This window comes from Ceratotherium simum, chromosome 35 (assembly GCF_057802395.1).
Source record: "Ceratotherium simum simum isolate JZ-2026a chromosome 35, ASM5780239v1, whole genome shotgun sequence".
Taxonomy (NCBI): Eukaryota; Metazoa; Chordata; class Mammalia; order Perissodactyla; family Rhinocerotidae; genus Ceratotherium; species Ceratotherium simum.
This window is the reverse complement of record NC_141934.1, coordinates 18,922,241-18,941,346: the sequence shown is the minus strand read 5'-3', so window position 1 is coordinate 18,941,346 and position 19,106 is coordinate 18,922,241. Positions and strand designations below refer to the sequence as shown.

Genomic DNA, 19,106 nt, shown 5'->3' with positions numbered 1-19,106 from the left:
CTGCTGGAGTGACTGCAAGGGACATTAGAGAGGCTTCCGGATGCTTGTTATGTTTTGTTTCCTGTGCTTGTTACATGATATTTTCACTTAGTGAAAACTCATCAAGCAGTACACTTATGATTGAGTACTTTTCATTATGTCTATTTTAATATGTGTGTGTGTGTGTGTGTGTAATTTAAGAAATCAAAGCATTAGCTGTTACCTAAGACAAATATTTTAAATAGTCAAACTGTGACAAAATTTAATTGTCATCTTTGTTTACAGCTATTACAGGCATTTTAATATTTAATAAACTACAGCAGGAGTCAGCAAACTTCTATAAAGGACCAGACAGTAACTACTTTAGGCTTTATGAGTCTCTGTCACATCATCTTCTCTTTCTGAAAATGTAATGCTCATTCCTATCTAGCTGATCATACAAATACAGGCTACAGGCTGGATTTAGCCCACAGTCATAGTTGCTGACCCCTGAACTAGAAAGCATAAGAAATAATAATAAGGAATTACAGAATTTTAAAGCTAAAAGAGACCTTGGAAGTAATCTAAGCCCATTCCTTCATTTTAGGGATACAAAACATGGGCTTGGACATATTCTAAGATATTGTAACGACTTGCTCAAAGTTTCAAAGCTAATCTTATCACTGATCCATTCGTTCTCCATAGACCTGGAAGTCCCACTCCTAGGTATTTACCAAGAGAACTGAAAACATATCCACACAAAAACTTGTAGACAAATGTTCAGAGCAGCATTATTCACAACAGCCAAAAAATGGAAAAACTCAAATGTCCGTCCACTAAGGAATGGATAAACAAAATGTGGTATATCTATAGAATGGAATATTATTTAGCCATAAAAAGAAATGAAATGCTGATACATGCTATGACATGGATGAATCTCAAAAATATTATGCTAAATGAAAGAAGCCAGACATAAAAGATGACATATTGTCTGATTCCATTTACACAAAATGTCCAGAACAGGCAACTCCACAGACACAGAACGTAGATTAGTAGTTGCCAGAAGCTGGGGGGAGGGGAAAAGGAGGAACGATTGCTAATAGGTATGGAGTTTCTGTCTGGGTTGATGAAAATGTTCTAAAATTAGATAGTGGTGACAGCTGTACAACTTTGTGAATAAACTATAAACCACTAAACTGTACAATTTTTAAAAGGGTGAATTTTATGATATGTGCATTATGTCTCAATTAAGCTTTTTTTCACAAAAAAGAGTCCAGGTGAGGTTACCTGAAAAGTTTTGTGTAAAACACAAGGTTAAATGTCAAACATTTTAGATGCAATAGATAGCCTGTGATAAATCACTAGGTAAAACATCATTTCCAAACTGCGCTTTTGAGACGCTAGATGAAAAACAAAAGGGAGACTAGCAAGAGGATTTCTTCTAAAACTTGCATGATAAATACTAAAATACACTCTTTCTTATGTGAAAGTGTGCTTGCATGAGACTACAGCACTGCAAAGATTAGAATTCCTGGAAACAGGCGTCCTGGCTGTTTTGTTCGCCACTGCATCCTCAGCACCTTGCCTGGCACACAGCAGACACTCAGCTATATTTACTGGATGAAAGTGCAACCTTGTAGCTGCAGACTGAGGGAGAGGCAGCACTGAGCAAGTAACCATTACCTCAATGCAAGTAAAAACTTATAAATCTCAGTAAATATTCATAACATTTGGTTCTTTTGTTTTTAATAAAGTCATATCGTTTACTTCTCTCTTCCTGGTCCAAAGCAAAAGGAAAAAAAGCATATGTTTGCCATTTATCTTCATCTAAGCCTCACTTTATCTCATGAGCTCCTGACGGTGTTCTGCCAGTACGTTATCATCTTTAAAAACGTCACAGAATGCCTTGGGATATCTTAATCTAGGCAGTCAGCCTTTCCTCTCCTCTATGCAGAATACTATTAGTTATCATCTGAAATTGTGATCCCTTCTTACCAAAGCACAGGAATAACTGCATCTGAACTGCAGAATAATCACAAGAGGCAAAGAGCTAAAAGATTCTAAGTTTATCAAGAAAGACAATAACTCACTTTCTGGAAACAAAATAAGAAAAGTAGAAACAAAATTTTTTTTTAATCCTAGAAAAAGCTTTTAGAAAATAGACAAAAGGTGAAAAATTCAAACTTAAAAGAATAAACCAATCTAAAACTGCCAAAAATATAAATTTTTTTTGTGTGTGTGAGGAAGATCGGCCCTGAGCTAACATCTGCCAATCCTCCTCTTTTTGCTGAGGAAGACTGGCCCTGGGCTAACATCCGTGCCCATCTTCCTCCACTTTTTTGTATGGGCCACCGCCACAGCATGGCCTGACAAGCGGTGCGTCGGTGCGCGCCTGGGATCCGAACTGGCGAACCCCGGGCGGCTGCAGCGGAGCGCGTGCACTTCTTAACCACTTGCACCACCAGGCCGGCCCCCAAAAATATAAACTTTATATAACCCCAGAGTGAATGTAACTAAGCACCTTCCTCTCTTGGGACGAAGATGACCTGAACCAAGTTACCACAAATGCAGTATTAACTAGTCACATGACTTCTCCTTTCTAAGCTTTTACTCATAAAAGGGATACACATTTCATAAGAGTTTTCCAGAAAAACTTACATTACCAACTAAAATCAGCAGTGTTGGTGTTTTTAGCAAGTTCTCTTATGGTGAAGTGGTATTTGCTGGCTTTCATTAATGGGTAATCTTTCATACAACAGTGTTGTGGAAACTGATTTTCGAAGGCTTTGAAAATTCTAAACATTGCCCTGTACATCTATCTTTAGGATAAGGTGATTGTGTAAAACTTCTGTTTAAAACATGTTTGGCTTTCGTGTTTTAAAATCCCCCTTGAGGTACATATCTGTGGGAAGTGGGTTTAAGAAGATGGAGAGAAAAAGCATTCACTTATAAACCCAAGCACTGAGACAAGGGGAGGAGAAAGCAACTCTCTGTAAGAATGTGCATCAGAAAATGAGGGGCCAGGCAGAGTAAACATACACAACTGCTGCACCAGGAGAGAAGAGAGCTGGAGAAGGTTGAGAGTTACTGATTTCAGACACAGGTTAGCTTCAAAAAATAAAGACCAAAATAAATACCGGAAAGTCAAACATTAATAAGTAAAAGTGGTAAGTGTATTGTTGAGCTGAGTTCTACACCAAAAATCTGCTAGCCTCTTTTCTCAAAAAGTTTTACAAGTTCAGAGAAGTATCTCCTCTACTTTAACTTAAGGATTAAAGAAACCTACCACTCATATATAAAGGTAGAAGACCAACTCTCCTTGCTTACACCTTCAACATAAAAGAACTGTTTTTGCAAATTTCTGCCTGGCTTACTACCTACCTCCGGGTTCTTGAGGGTCATCTCAATGCTGGCAGCAGGTCCAAATCCTGTGAGGGATTTAATGTGGATCTGCGTAGGCAGAGGCCGCCTGCACTGGCAGTACACTGAAAATGCCATGGACTTCAAGTATTGAATGTAGAAAACTTGTTCATCCTTCATTGTCTGCAGCATGTACTGGCAAGGCACAATCTATAGATACAAACACAAACAAAAGGAGAAACTGAGAGCTAGTACACTAACAAGAAAGTAGGAAAATGAAATTGCATAAATTCTTTACTTGAATGGGGGGAGGAACTTTAGTTTTAAAATATAGAAATGCCAAACATAATATAATTCAATCTTAATTTCTTCCAGTGACGTAAAATCCTATATTCCAAATATATACCAGCAATTTAAGAAGAGGTGCCATTTTGTTGGTCAAGTTATACCATCACTTAGTAATTACCCTGTTCCCATTTTAGGGGTAAATTCTCAATTTATTGTTGCCATGCCCCAAAATTTAAAAACTTGCTTGTTAATACATTTCTCATTTTTCTATTGTATACACATAGTGTGCATGGCATCTTTGGAATTATTGTGTAATATCTGAAAGACAAACTTCAAAACAATGAGCAACTATCAACAAGCTAGTCTGGTAACTTTAATTTCAATCTTTTAATTCTATAAAATAGCTTTATAGTTAAAGTGACAGTCAAGCAAAACCCAAACACTCAAGGCATTATTTCCCATCTATTATAGTATAAAACATTTTTTAAATTATTACACTATAAAGCTGGCAGGGGTGCAGTGCAAATGGGCATGCTCATTTACTGCTGAAAGGAATGTAAATAAGTATAACTTTTTTGGAAAGGAATTTGGTATTATTTATCAGTATCTGTATCTAAGAATACACTTTAAGAAATGACCTGAAATGTGAAAAAGAGATTATACATAAAGATGTTTATTATGGCTTTATTTATAATGGTGAAAAATTAAAAAACAAATTCAATATCTAACTGTACATGAATAGTTAAATATGGAAAATATGCAGTCATTAAAAATCTCGCTTGTGAGAATTTTAAATAACATGGAAAAGTATTCATGAATAATGTTAAGTACAAAAAGACTAAAACTTATATTAAAAGTATGATCTCAACTGTGTAAATAAACACACAGAAAAAAGGCTAGAAGTACACCGAAATGGGAACGATGGCTGAATCTAAAGGTAATGATGGCTGAATCTAAAAGATAGAATTATGAATATTTTCTCTATTTTCATGTACTTCTATTTTTTTAAAAAAAAAATCATGAACTTCTATTTACTTTCATAAAAACAACAAAAGCAAAAAATAAACTTGCAAATAGGTACCTGGAGAATGAAAGAATTTCTCATATGCTCAGGTAAATGATCCAGCATCTCTGTGTAGCAGCGCATCAAGCTCAACAGCCAAAAGTTCCCGGAAGTGGAGTCTTCTTCTGCAGTGTAGGTGAAGGGGTCCACCATGTAAATGACAACAGCTGGGGGACAGGCTTGGCTGTCTGCAGAGTCGGGCTCTGTGGGGATTCCTATTCTCTCCCTTTCTGTGACACTGCAGAGAGAGTCCCTTATGAGACGCACAAAATAAATGTAAGTTACACAAAATAAATCAGTTCTAGAGCGCACTGACTCCCTGGACAGCGATTACAGATTATACGTAACATTAATATGTATCATACTATCAAGATGAAGGCAAACCAAGCCAGGGAGCACCAAGAAGACGGAAAATGACAATATACTCCTCTAAAATGGGAGAGCTCTTTTTCAACTCCCTTTTTTCTCCTGTAGTTATATTCTACAAAGATCTTTTATAATACTATTATGTTAATAGTAATAGCTTCAAAACATTATATTAGCTTGGGGCCGGCCCAGTGGCACAAGTGGTTAAGTGCGCACGCTCCGCTGCAGCGGCCCAGGGTTTGCTGGTTCGGATCCCGGGCGCGCACCCACGCACCGCTTGTCAGGCCATGCTGTGGCGGCGTCCCATATAAAGTGGAGGAAAATGGGCATGGATGTTAGCCCAGGGCCAGTCTTCCTCAGCAAAAAAAAGAAAAAAAAGAGGAGGATTGGCAGATGTTAGCTCAGGGCTGATCTTCCTCACACACACACACACAAAAACATTATATTAGCTTCAAAACATACTATTACCTATATATTATATTCATATAACAATATTAGTATTCATAGTAATACTTAACTATTAAGCTAATAAGTTTAACAATAATAAGTTAAATTTATAAGAAGTCTCAAATTTCTTAACACTGAGACTATAGATTAACAGCTGTCACTTTCTTTCGAGAAGAAGAGAAACAGAGCACTTTACTGGATTTAAAGACTTGTGAGGTTGAGGGGGAGAGAGGGGTGCAGAGAAGAGGAAATAAAGGGTCCAAGGCGAAGCCACTGTCTCAATCAGTGAGTAATGTACCTTTCTTGTCCATCCTGTGAGGGCTGAGAGGAGCTCTGCCCAGGCTCAGTGTCTCCAGCACAGCCTATGTTCCCTTGTGTTCTATCTGCAGAACTGGCCCCAGTGCTGGGGTTCTGCCCTCCAACACTACCACTGAATCCTGAAGAAGAGGTAGTGCTTATCTGGTTAATAACAGGAGCGGAGGCAGATGATGAGACCGGTGGTACAGAAGAACCAGACGTGGAACTACTCGCTGCAGGGTTCGTAGAACTACCATTAGAGGTGGGATTAAACGCACTGCCAGCTGAGGGAGCTGCTGATCCTGAATTTGAGGCTAAAGGCCCAGTATTCCCAGGCGTAGCTTGTCCCTGTGCTGCTGCTGGTGGGGTCTGGTATTTAGGTGGTATCAACAGGCTGCTATCGAGCTGCAGAGTGGCTAAATAAGGTGCTGAAAGAATCCATGCAGAGAGGTGACTTTAGTGATGTTCTTCAGTGTCAGACTGAATCAGAAATTCACAATGGTCACTTTTTAAAAAATCATGCTTTCAGGCCGCAAGACTCTGATTATGACACCCAAAACACAATCGCCACAGCTGAACATACGCTTATATATTCAGCAAACAGGGAAATGAACATGGAGCTACTTAGCATAAATTTTGCCTTATTTGCAAAAAAGAGAAAAAGAACCATTTGTAACATTTTCCTTTCAGATTGATTCCATATGCCTTCACTGAAAAATGAAAGGCCATCTATTCCACAGCCATAATGGTATATTATGCCCCTCTGTGTATATAGCTTTACAAGTTTCTAAGAGTCTCTTGGAATCTGGGTTGAAAATTAAGCAATTAATACCAAGTCATGCTACTAAGTTTTCAAAATGTGGAGTAAATTAGATATGACTTATTTAGGCAACTTTAAGTAACTTTTAAAGAATATGCACGCACATAAAAATTAGCATTTAACCACCTAGAACGCAAAAATTAGACCTAAATAAATACAGTAATGGAATGCTAACATTACTTGAGACAAAAGAAGCATCATGTTGCATCCCTAACGGGGGGTGGGAGAGAAAGAGAAGCAATTTGCTATTTTACTTCTCAAATTCCACTTTACCAAATAAATTCCTCTTTACCTAGGTGATGGCGACAAACTTGCGCATACAGTTTGAGTCTGGAATGATTGTCATTCTCCTCACTGCTCCACGGCTGGTTGAACCACTCACTCACAAGCTCGTCGGTCAGCTTCTGTGCCACGGTCTTTCCCACGCGCATGATCCCATCGCGTAGCACTTTGCAGATGGGCTTGTGCTGCCCCAGCCTGCACATCTGACACCACAAACAAGATCATTATCCACCAGGAACTCTTCCTTTATGCATTCCATATCGTTAGTGAGGGAGAGTCTTTACCATGCACATGGAAGCCTTTACCTTTTCCTTTTGCGTTAACACATGCAACCAAATGAACATTATAAGCTGGTCCTTTCTGGTAATTATAAAGTACCATGAAACTGCTATTTGTCTCTTCAAAACCTGGACTAGGCCCTCTAAAGAAAAATAAATGTTTCTTCTAAAGAAAAATAAATGTGTCTTCATCTCAGCCAGTTCCTCCAGCACAAGGGAAAATTGCTGAGCACTACCTGATTGCTCATAGTCAAATAAAGAACTGACCAGATTCCTGCCTACTAAGGCTGACTGAGACATATGTCCACTAAAACCTCTTAAGTAATCCCTACTCATAACGTTTTCCCATAAGATAACATTAAAATTTCATGTAGCCATCTGCTACATTGGTACAGACATTTGGAGATCACCAATAGTAGAGGTCATTGAAGCAGTGGATATGCTGATCACTTTTTAAAAGTAAATAGTTGTTTTAGCACAATGAGATTTTGTTATTAATCTCTAGGACACTAAGCAGGGGCTTACGGCAGAGAATTAATATAATATACCTGCAAAAAGTAACCTAGTCTACTACCTGGTCACCAGCAGCAGAGCCCATATTATTATCCCTTACCAGGGCTGATGAACTGAAGGCTTGCCAAGCCCCTACAAAATTCTCTAGTGTACACTCTTCCTAAGCAAGTACGCATTACTGCCAAATGAGCAATCCGAGTAAAATCATTAAGATCTAAAAAGATCTGGCAATCCTTTTATGTTTTGTAACTTACATTGAAGGCTTCATTCAAGAGAACGGCTGGGCTTTAAAAGTGCTTAGACAAGTTTTCTGTGTTAGGGTAATTGTCCTTTAATATTATTACACATCCATGGACCAGACACTGTTTAGAAATTACCATGTCCAAGGGTCTCCTCTCCTTCAGTGGCTTAATTGATGCCATTACCTCATACGTTAGCATCTCCTCCCTTCCTTGTAGCAACACGCAAGTTTACTATTTCATGTGTACTCAGACATTTATAGATAGTGAATGTTCTATTACGGAGTATTTTTTAAATTTACCTTGGCATCTTATGTAATAAACACTTTTGTAATGCTTATAATATGCCTGTCACAGTTCTAAACACTATAAACACTAATTTCATTTAATCTTGCCAAATATAAAGATATTAGAAGTATAAGGTTCAAATAACTTAGTGTATACATACATTGGCAGAAGAAATGTGGCACTTACTCTTCAAAGATAGACATGATTCTAATTTTTCAAAAGTAACAGGAATTTATGTACTAAAGATATAAAATTACCTACCTGGCTTATACATTATTATGGTTATTACATTATTAATCTGTATCAAAATTTTAGTATTAGCATGAATGTAGTATTAAATAAAAAATAACAGGGACACGATTCATTAAACTTAGCTTTCAATTCAGAAATTTTCAAGCTAAACATTTTTATACTGTTTTCAGGCACTTTCCCCTTCCTTCCATCCCCTCAAAAAGAGTAGAGGTACTTTCTTTTTGTAAAGCTCTGCTTCTGAATAACCACTTTCCCCTGGTGAGCAATACTTATAAACTCAAGCACATAAATGGGGAAAAAACAGCTGACAGGATTTTAAGATGTGTGGTAAGGCTGGTAGAGGAAAGTCTTCTAAATCTAATAAAATAAAAAGATGGGAAAGCAATTTACTTCCAGAAAAACTTGCTAATTCTTTTCTTCACCCTCCAACTACTTGCAAATTTTCTTTGAGACCTACTTCGAAGACACCTGTTCTTTAAAATTTGTCATAACTAGAAACAATGTGAGGAAATATGTCATAAAAACGGTTTTCATATGTTTCTCACCTCATATACAGCACTCAAGTCCCTGAAGAAAGTTCTGGCTCCCTCGAGCAAGGCCTCATTTTCTGGACACACCACAAGATAGGCAACATCACGGTGGCCCCCATACGGGTCCAACAACAGCCTCTCCCAAAATGGCAAGGAGAACGGCGAGATGGTGAGGAAGTCCTTGTCGCAGCCCACCAGCAGAGTGGGGATGGGCAGTGGCTCAGGAGACTCTTCTGAACCTAAAACAACACTGCAGTTTAGGAAGGTGCTCACGAGTCTGCTTCCCACAACTGGGACAATTTAGAAGTTCCTGGTGCTTTCTCCTTAATTCTGGCATCAGAAATTTCATTGTAGGTTGACATGATACTCTTAAAAGTATTCTTCAAATCTTCTAATTAAATGGCCCTTGATGAAGAACCTTACTTAAATGAGTCAGAACGTGCTTACAAAGGTTCAATGAGATCAGAGGGAAGACTAGAATGAGTTAAAGTTAGTTTTCCAAGCAACACTACATCATTTCCTTTAGGATAAGCTTTACAATCCTGACTACAAAGAAGCTGACAGAACCAGTTCAGGAGTACACCCAGATGAAAATGTAGTGAGGATTGGGAAGATGAGGAGAATCCAATAAATACTCTATGAAGGGATTATTTTCTTCATTGACCTTGATTATGCCAAGGATCTTTAGAAAACTTAACTCCAAACTGACTTTAGGAAAACAAAGACATTATATAACTTCATAGTCATGAAGAAAAAGATTCTATTTTGTCAATGAAGCAAGGATATGACAGTAACTAAAGCTGCTTTTCATGGAGCAAAAAACTCAGAGGGAATTTAAACAGGGAGAAGATTCTACCATAGGTTCCCCGTCCTGCCATTTTGTGGAACTGCTGCCAGGTGAGTGGTCCCTGCACATGCTGGATATTCTCCCAGGTCCTGCCCGTGCGCTTCTTCTGGATGGCGTCTTGGAGAAAGGGCTGCAGGGACAACAGCATACGGACCACATCCTGGGAGGAGAGCATGCTGATGTCGAGCACTGGAACAGAAGTGAAATGAAATGAAAAGGACAGGAATCACAAAGGGAACTGGCACTCTCCTCTGCTTGCCATCGTTTGGGACCTTAGTTATAGTCCGGACAAAGACATCACTGGCGGCAGATTCCACTTTTTGTAGATCCTAAAATACTTGAGTTAGGATCAAGAAGAAAGATATTCTTCTTCTAAAGTGAAGAAAATTTATAATTTATTATTGAAAATAATAAAAGGAGAAATAAGTTACTCTCTATAGAAGAAGTTACCTATAGAATTATTTAATAGTGGAAAGATGGATAGGTCTGACTTTTTAAAATCACTCAAACGTGTTTCTAAGGCTGTTCATAAGAAAAGAGAGAGCGGCAAATTTTCTTAATTATTATATTATTTTTATTTACAAATATCAATGTTTTGATTATATGATGAGTAGGAAAGGAGAACTTAAATAGAAGTTTTTAAAATGTTCTTAAGGTAAAGTATTTTCACAAAATGCAAAATGCATAAAGAGAAAGACAACCTTCCATGCAGGCAGGCACATGAAAACACGGCAGAAGCAGCGACAGGACTGGAAGTCATCTGTATACAGAGGAGGGCAGGGGAGTCACGGTTTCAGAACGAATACTCCTTCTGCTAGCAGGAGGGGTTCTTAACCTAAAATCTGAAACACCTCTGCAACTCTATGCAAAACTGTGCATGCATGCAGGAAAATGTGTCTTTTTTCCCGAAAAGGGAAGGTCCATAATGCTCATCAACTTCTCAAAAGGAACTGAGGAAAGAGCTAATTAAGTTCGAGGTGATCAGCTATGAATCAAAGCAGCTGGGTTCCTGAAGACCTTTCCATACTCTTCTCTAGCTGATTAGGACAGGGGCACAAACGGAAATTGAAGGTCTACCAATTAAATCTGAACACAGGGTGCTTAAAATTCCTTAAGACATTTTTAGATGTGTCCCTAAATCAAACACATGGTGCAAACTGGTGGCCCACAGAGTTACTGTTTTTTTTAATTCTGGAACAAATCTCTCTAGGAAATTTCACACGCAAATCTGGATGTCCAGCTTCTCTTGAAAAACCAGGAGACTTGGCAACCCTTGGCTGAGACCCACGTTGCTGCCTAACCACCACGTGCTGGAGCCGAGGAGCAGCTGTCCCCTTCAGACACTTCTCCAGGGCCCTAGCTCTGCTGCCGGCCTGAGACTGAAGCAGTGTTAACAGCCTGTATCTTCAGGCCTGTGCTTCTTTTTTCCTTACAGTAAAGAAAAAAGTAAAGTACTTCTTGTACCCGTGGCTCTATGAAAAGTAGGAAAACGACAGACCGAGAGAACCACAGGTTAGAGAAAAATAAATGCAGACACAATTGTTTGTGAACTCTATTCCTGTGCAGACAAAACAGAAAGTGTGTTGTGAAAGGACACAATTTAGGGCATTGCTTTTTGCAATCATTTTGCATCATTCATTTACATTATCTGTCTGGTACTTTTAAGCATCTGAATTTGGAACCCACACCTCCCCCGCAAAATAAAATGTGCTATTCTTCATATCCAAAGATGACACCACTGAGCCACCCACACAGACTGCTTTTCTGTCTGAAGGCCACTATCTAGCACAAGGAACCACCCAAGATAATCACCCACATTTCTTTAGGGGTAAGGCTATACATTCTGTAATTCATAAATTCATCCAGCAGAGATTAATTAAGGTCTGCTAAGTAAAAGGCATTGTGATTAAACCTAAGCAGTTATAAAGATGAAGTATAATCCTTGAATACTTAGGAGTCTCCACCTCCCAGAAGCCCCGCTTGCCTGGCCTACTCAGAAAATGCCTGTCATTCCCTACTCTACCGATCTCTGTCCTCTGGACACACTTTTATTACTCCAGATTTCAAACTATATTTAAGAAGCTTATATAACCTCCTCTACAAGACTCAGAGTTGTTCCGAAGCAGTGTCCATGTTTCACTCATGGAACCCCTCCAGCCTGGCCTCTGTTCCCACTATGCTACAGAAACAGCTCTCACTATGGTCAAAAGACATGTTTAATCCTTATCTTAAAGCTCAGCTACATTTTAATGTTTGTTGACCCCTCTTTCTCAAAACTTGGTTACAGAGCAGCATTCAGCAAAACTCTGCCCCAGGCGCTCTTCTCGTTCTATACTTTCCTCCTCCTCTGTGCCCACTACTTGGGTTATCATCTACATGACAACTACTCCCTTTCCCCTGAGCTCCACGCCAGGAAGTCCCAAGTGTCTACTTGACATCTACCTGGATATCTCAAGCGGATTCTTTAAAATTTCCAAAACTCAACGTATGAACTTTCTCCCCAGACCTGGTCTTCCTCCAGTATCTCTGAATGACATCACTGTCTGCCTGGGTATACAAGTTACAAAACTATGTGTCTTCCTTAACATCTCACTCTCCCTGATTCCCAAAATTCAACCCATTACCAAGTCCTGCAGTAATATTTCCTAAATATGTCTTGAATGTTTCCACTTCTTTGCCAGGACACTAAGCCAAGCCACTGTTTCTTATCTGATCTACTGCAATAACTCCTAGCCTCCCCAAATCCATTCCTGCCATTTTCTAATCCACAGCTCACATTCAAGACAGAGTATTATTTTTTTCTTTTTTACTAAAAATCTGATGTCAATGCCTCTTCATAAAACCCATCAGTGACTTGTTAGGGCTGTTTGGATGAAGACCCAATCCCCAGCACGTCTCTAAAGGATCTTGGTAACCTAGCCCCTGCTGGCCTCTAAGCTTTTTTCAGTTCTTTGAAGGCCCCAAGCTCTGTATCACTCTGGGCCTTCACACTCATGACTCCTTCTGCCTGGGACACAATTCTTTGCTTCCTACCCTCTTTACTCAGTGAATCTGTACTCATCGTTGAGATCTCAAATGCTACTATTTCTTCCAGGAAGTCTTCCCTGACCTCCAGCCTAGGGTGGCCCTCCTACCCCACGCTTTCATCACTTATAGTAATGGTTTGTAACAATATGCTTATTTGTGTAATTATTTGGTTAATGTCCATTTTCCAGAATAGATTATAAAGTCCCTGAGGGCAGGTACTTTGTCTCCATCAGTCACCATTTTATTCCCCAGAATGCACCACAGTATAGACAATGAGTAAACAAGGGAAGGGAAGAGCAAGTTTCTCAGGAGTCTCAGAGCTCAACTCCAAAAATGTTTGTCAACTGGAGCTTTTAACAATAGAAGAGCCAGTGACATGCCCCAGTAACCACAACACGAAGTAAAATATAGTCATTGTTACAAGAGATACAAAACACTGGGAAACCAGAAGAAGGAGAAACTACTCCGTAAATGGGTAGAAAGCTTCACGGAAGAAGTATCAAAGAAACTTGATCTAGAAGAATGGGTGGATTTAAACAAGAAAGAGTGTGCAAATTGTCAGTCTGCATACTCTTGACCACGTTGATATCCAGCAGTCACAGGCTTCCAATATGAATTAACACAAGAGGAAATTTTCACAACACAATCACTCTTCTCCAAAGGTGTTTCAGTATAAAACATTTCCCCAGTCCTTAAATTTAGGACAATATCAGTGTAGCTCTCACCTTAGTTCCGTCTTTATTTAAAAAATGAAATTTAAAATTTTGTCATATAACAAAGTAAAGAAAATTTGTAAGTTATCATCCCACCAAGATAATTTTCCAAGTCAGTGTGAATTCTGAGAAACCTACCGTTGCTATGAGGCCAAGAGTGCACAGTGGCACTTCTCACCAGAGCTTCGTCCACTTTGCCACCCGTGGGATTATCCACATATTGCCGGCCCTGCTCCAAGGCATTAAAGCATTCCGTCCAGTAATCATTATTATCTGCCTGTACCCGGTCATAACTCCAGCTAACACAGGGAAGAGTTGGGCGATTGTTAGAGGAAATGTAGTCCAGGAAACTCAGTGAAGCAAAAGGTTGTGTATGTTGATTCTGGAGGAGGAGGAGAAGGCTTATAGGTGGCTCCTGGGATTTTCTGGCTCCCTCCATCTGAGGAAGGAAGGTGGTCTGACACAACATTAAGCGCCTCTCCGCAGCCTGACCAATATCAGAATTCTTCCCAAAAATATCCAACTCATCTTCCAGGAAGAGTCCCGAATTGTAGCCAAGTTTGCGATTCATAATCGCACTAAATCCACAGGTACAGCGGTACTGGTCCTCATTGGAAGAATCGGGGATATAAAGCCCGACATCCGCCCCTTTGATGTTCATGTTGCAGGCACAGATGCAACAGCTGTCAAAGTTTCTGTCTTTAAAGATATTCATCACAGAATCTGAGAGAATCAGAGTGACATAGAGACTGTGGGCTTCAGGAATTGGCTGCATGGTGGCAGGTTCCACAGAGTTAAGGGGCCGCGTGGTAGAGGGAGTAGAGGCTGGTGACCCCTGATCAGTGCTGTCATATTTAACAGACCCTTGACCACTGGCAGTGCCCCCACCTCTGGGAGTTCTTGGGGTTCTGGGGGTTCGTGGTGTGGGGACAGAGAAGCGAGGGGTTGCTGGAGATGGCAAAACTCCTGCTCCGCTGTTGCTGGCTGGGGCAGCGCTGTTCAACGTCACTGGGGTGTTCATCTGTGGTGTGTTCAGATAGTCTGGATCTGCAAGGCTCCCGACACTAGGCACATTACTGTAACAGACAGACAGCACCAAGTGAGAACAGGAGCGTGTCACAGACGCAGGAATACACACACAATCACCCCAACCCGGCCTGTGCATTTCTTATCATTTATGCATGCTATTACTTGGTATATTCAATTTTCTCTTTTAAAAAAAAAAGGATTCAAAAGAGTCTGAGCAGTGTGTGGAAAAGCAAGAAGCAAGGTATGAAGGATAATCCAATACAGCCCTTTCCTTCTACTCATTCCACATTTAAGCAATCCTCATCTTAACCTTTGGAGGGAACTTTTACTATTTTCACAAAAAAACATGATGCTGGGTTTGGTCAATGTAATTTTGAAAAACTATAACTACTAAATGGAACTTTAACACATGAATTCAGATGCTAAATTAGCTAGAAGATCATAGGATGAAATTTCCATCCAATTTGCAATTACATTTTTGTCATTTTTTGAAATTGAAATTCTGCCAGTGTACTTGTTCTCTGAGGCTATAATCTATATATGATTCTAAAGCAGTTATAATCAAATGCACATGAAAATTTAATATTTTTCCAATTTTCAAAAGGCAGTCCTATCTAGGCTTGCATTTCTATAGTAACGAGTGAACATGAGGGAATTCCATTTTAGGAAAACCCATTGGCTGGTGCTACACTACAATTAATACAAATATTACATATGCTGCTAAGAGGCCTTAGTATTAATTAGGTAGTTGCAGAGAAGTACACATATTGTATCATAGTTTCCAAGCTTCTAACTCTTGAAGGGTGGTAGGCAATTCTAGTTCATTTTTTATTTTTCAATATGCTCTGCATTATCTATAGCACAATTATTTTTAGTTCCCAGAGACTGATCACACTGTTAGCTACTTTCTCATAAGCATTGACTTCTTTTTGGAAGAGGCATATAGAAAACAAAACAGTGTCTGCAATGTTCTACTGCCTTATTACTGTAAAAAATTCTCTTGACATACATTCTTAGATGTACATGTAAAACAGCACCGAGACCATTCTTTGTAATTTGAAGGTATCAAAAGAATACAGTTTTTTTAAATGCTTAATATTCTTTTGAAATCTATTAATACTGTGCTTAAACTAATGTTCCTCCAATAAACTTAGTCATTCACTTATAATTTGAAAGAAGAACGTCATAAAGTAATGACTCTTCAAATAATTTCCTTGTGGTTTTTAATTAGCTATGCCTAAGCAACCACCTGGAAAATCCAAAGCAGGCACTGTAAAGAAATTTTAAATCTGAGGCACAGTGGTATCTTGAGTACAGATAAAAAATGACCCAGAAACCTTGATTAGCAATCACTGCTATCTCAGAGACCAAAATAATAAGTATATAATAATGATCTTTACTCTAATCGGACTCCTTTCAAATTTTCCTGCTCAACAAAACCCTAAAATTATTATGCAGTTCAGATCAGAAAAGGAACTATGAATACTAACTGAAAACCTAAATAATGAAATTGCTCCCTAGGTAGTAAGAATGGTTCATCTTGCATAGTAACCTGATTTTTCCCATTCAATAAAAATGAATTGAGTACCAACCCTATGTTAAATGCCGGATATTCAACAGTGAAAAAGAGGAAGAAAAGGTAGCTCATGTTAAGTATGACAGAGATCAAGCAAGTGAATGCTGGTGTGCTGAGTGTGACAAGGGGGGGTCCCTGGGGACAGAGACCACAGCAGGAGGATTTCACATAGTCTAGAACTGTACTGGCCACTAAGGTAGCCACCAGCCCATGTGCTAAATTTATATTAACTTAAATAAAACTAAAATTCAGTCTTGCTCTCAACTAGCCACACTTCAAGTGGTGCACAACTACCATAGTGGAAGGTGGATGCCATAGTGGAAGGTGCAGATACAAAACACTTCCTTCATCACAGAAAGTCCTGTTAACAGTTCCAGTTTAGAATACTGAGAATCTCTGGAATGGCAAATGGTCGATACGATAGATCTAAACAATGACCTAAATATTTATTATTTAAAATATCATGCAGCAAAGGGTTACACGTCACTTTTTTGAGGAGCACGTGTGTGTACGAGATTAATCCGTGGAAAGGGTTCTTGAAGCCGCTGCACTGTTTGCAAGCGGCGTGCTAGTCGCTCCAGCTGTGCTGTCCCCGTCTCTACCCAATAAGCTAGAGTAAACTAGCACAGCAGCAGAAAACAAGCCAGGCGCCTGCATCCAGAGCGCTCTTGCTCTTGAGCACACTCTTCCATGTTGCTAGTGAGTTGTTATTCCCACAGTACTTCTACAACCATTTATTGTCGAGGCCTTTCAAAATTCTTGTGTGGGAAGTGGGGCAGGATTATCCCATTTTAAGACGGGAAGACTCAGGTAAAAGGGGCATTGAAGGTCAAACACAGAATAAACAGAAAAGGCAGAATTTGAGTCCTATGACACGACAGCTGTACCTTCCCAAGGCTAGGGTTCTTTTATACTACTCTGTCACAGTTTTTCATTCTCATATTGACTTTACATAACACAAGCATAAAACCTGTTTAAGACATTACAGTTGATTTTATCAAGATGGTTTTATATGAGGTCACAAATAAGTAGCCGACAGACTGGATCTGAACCACAAATTTCTCTTATTGGCTCCTAAACTGTAACTCCGAATTAACTGTCAACATTTTTTTTTTGGTGAGAAGACTGGCCATGAGCTAACATCTGTGCCCATCTTCCTCCATTTTGTATATGGGACACCACCACAGCATGGCTTGATGAGCGGTGCGTAGGTTTGCTCCTGGGCTCAGAACCTGCAAACCCCAGGCTGCTGAAGCGGAGCACGCAAACCTAACCACAATGCCACCAGGCCGGCCCCTTACTCTCAACATTTTTAACAAGGAAATTTACATAAAAATCCAGATCTCCAGTCTCCCACATTCCTGCCTGAACAATTCACTGCAATCGAATAGCAAACATCCCTTTAAATGGGGTGTACTCTCAACAGTTCATCATAGACTCTGCTCACCCCTCTGTCCCTCACAATGACGCTGAGCACCAGCAATGCCAAGTCTGTTGCTTTACCCAGTCCATTTCATCCACATATTGCGTACCTAGTCCCAATAAAAATTTGAGTTTGTGGCCTTCTATTTTATAACATTTAAAGTATTTAAGAAATTATTAATTATAGGGGAAACTGATTCCACGTTGTTGACATATGCACTACTTTTTGGACAGTATGAAATATGTCCAAGCTATGATAAACACCTTCTCTTCCTTCCCACATATCATATCACTGTTCTGTTGTTGCTTTCTTATATGACATGCGGCCAGTAACAGAGAAATTATCTATGTTAATGCTTCATTTTCCAGTGCCTTAAGTGAACACATTTGAAATCATCAATTTATTAAAACAAAGTAAACAAAGTACTTACCTCCACCACTCAAAGAATATTACCAATTCCTATCTAGTGCTTGATTCTGTGGTAGACACTGATTTGACACTGAACGAGCATGAACACCATAGTTCTCTATACAAATGACCTTAATTTTTTCACGTACATGAAATTTAGTTTAGAAAATAATGCACATTTTCAACAGAAAATAATGTGCACAAAAACATGAATGGCCAATAAAGGAAAGTTTCAAATGATAAGCTACTGCCATTATTTTTAATAAACATTTAATATTAAAATAAATATTTAATAAATATTGAAGATAAAAATCACATTAACTATGGCAAGAGACTTGACACAATCCCTACACATACTTGTAGCCATCTCTAATGAAAGTGGCTGCAGGTGGCATGGGCAGTTGTTCAATTTTAGGAGGGATTGCCCACGAAGGCCGAAACAGACAGGCATCAGGTATCTTCAGAGGTAGCAGGCATTGGCTCGGCAACATCTTCAGTGGAGCAAACATGGAGGATCCCACAAAAGGTTGAAAAGTTGGAACTCTGTGCACATATGAAAAGTCCTGTGACAACAAAGCGGGGTCAGTGATAATGCTGGTAAACGACTTAGGACACACCGCAACAGTAGCAAAAATGATTGTAAGTCAGTATTTCTCTTATCTGATCAGCAGAAAAATGCTAACATCAAACTTTAATTTAATCAAAAGACTATCAATTAATATACCAAGTGATGTACCTCATGATGCAATTCAGAGGATTCTTAGAAACTTATGTATATATGGCATATAGATAATACTATTTTAAAGGAGATGTATATGAATCTGCTTCAAAACCACCCTGCCTTGGTAAAATTAATATACTGGCCATTACCTTTATTTCCTCTGGCTTGGGACTTCCTAATCCATCTTCCACTTCCATTTTGAATTCAGTGAGCTGTGTGGAAACCATACTGACCATAGGACTCTCCATCATGCCTAATGCGGTCACCGTCTCTGAACTGATTCCATCTTTATAATTCATCACAGGAGAAAATGCAGGGTGCTGTTCCAAAGAAGGAGGGGTGGGGAACATCCTTTGCAGGTCTGCAACTGCTAAAAAAAGA

General features: G+C 39.3%; 1 protein-coding gene across 5 annotated transcripts in view; it reads right to left on the bottom strand.

Moving 5' to 3' along the window:
* Positions 1 to 19,106, bottom strand: part of MED13L (mediator complex subunit 13L) — a 297,270-nt gene that overhangs the window by 16,314 nt on the left and 261,850 nt on the right. For 2 of the 5 annotated variants that reach the window (XM_087424160.1, XM_087424162.1), the window contains exons 15-23: positions 18,875 to 19,095; positions 18,362 to 18,567; positions 13,707 to 14,644; positions 9,838 to 10,017; positions 8,997 to 9,220; positions 6,892 to 7,084; positions 5,781 to 6,207; positions 4,688 to 4,922; positions 3,340 to 3,528 (exon numbers count right to left, since the gene is read on the bottom strand). In XM_087424160.1, the coding sequence (XP_087280286.1) occupies positions 3,340 to 3,528; positions 4,688 to 4,922; positions 5,781 to 6,207; positions 6,892 to 7,084; positions 8,997 to 9,220; positions 9,838 to 10,017; positions 13,707 to 14,644; positions 18,362 to 18,567; positions 18,875 to 19,095 (2,813 nt within the window). The remainder of the gene's footprint in view (positions 1 to 3,339; positions 3,529 to 4,687; positions 4,923 to 5,780; positions 6,208 to 6,891; positions 7,085 to 8,996; positions 9,221 to 9,837; positions 10,018 to 13,706; positions 14,645 to 18,361; positions 18,568 to 18,874; positions 19,096 to 19,106) is intronic. The other 3 variants (XM_087424161.1, XM_014787081.2, XM_004429945.2) reach the window with 3 other exon arrangements.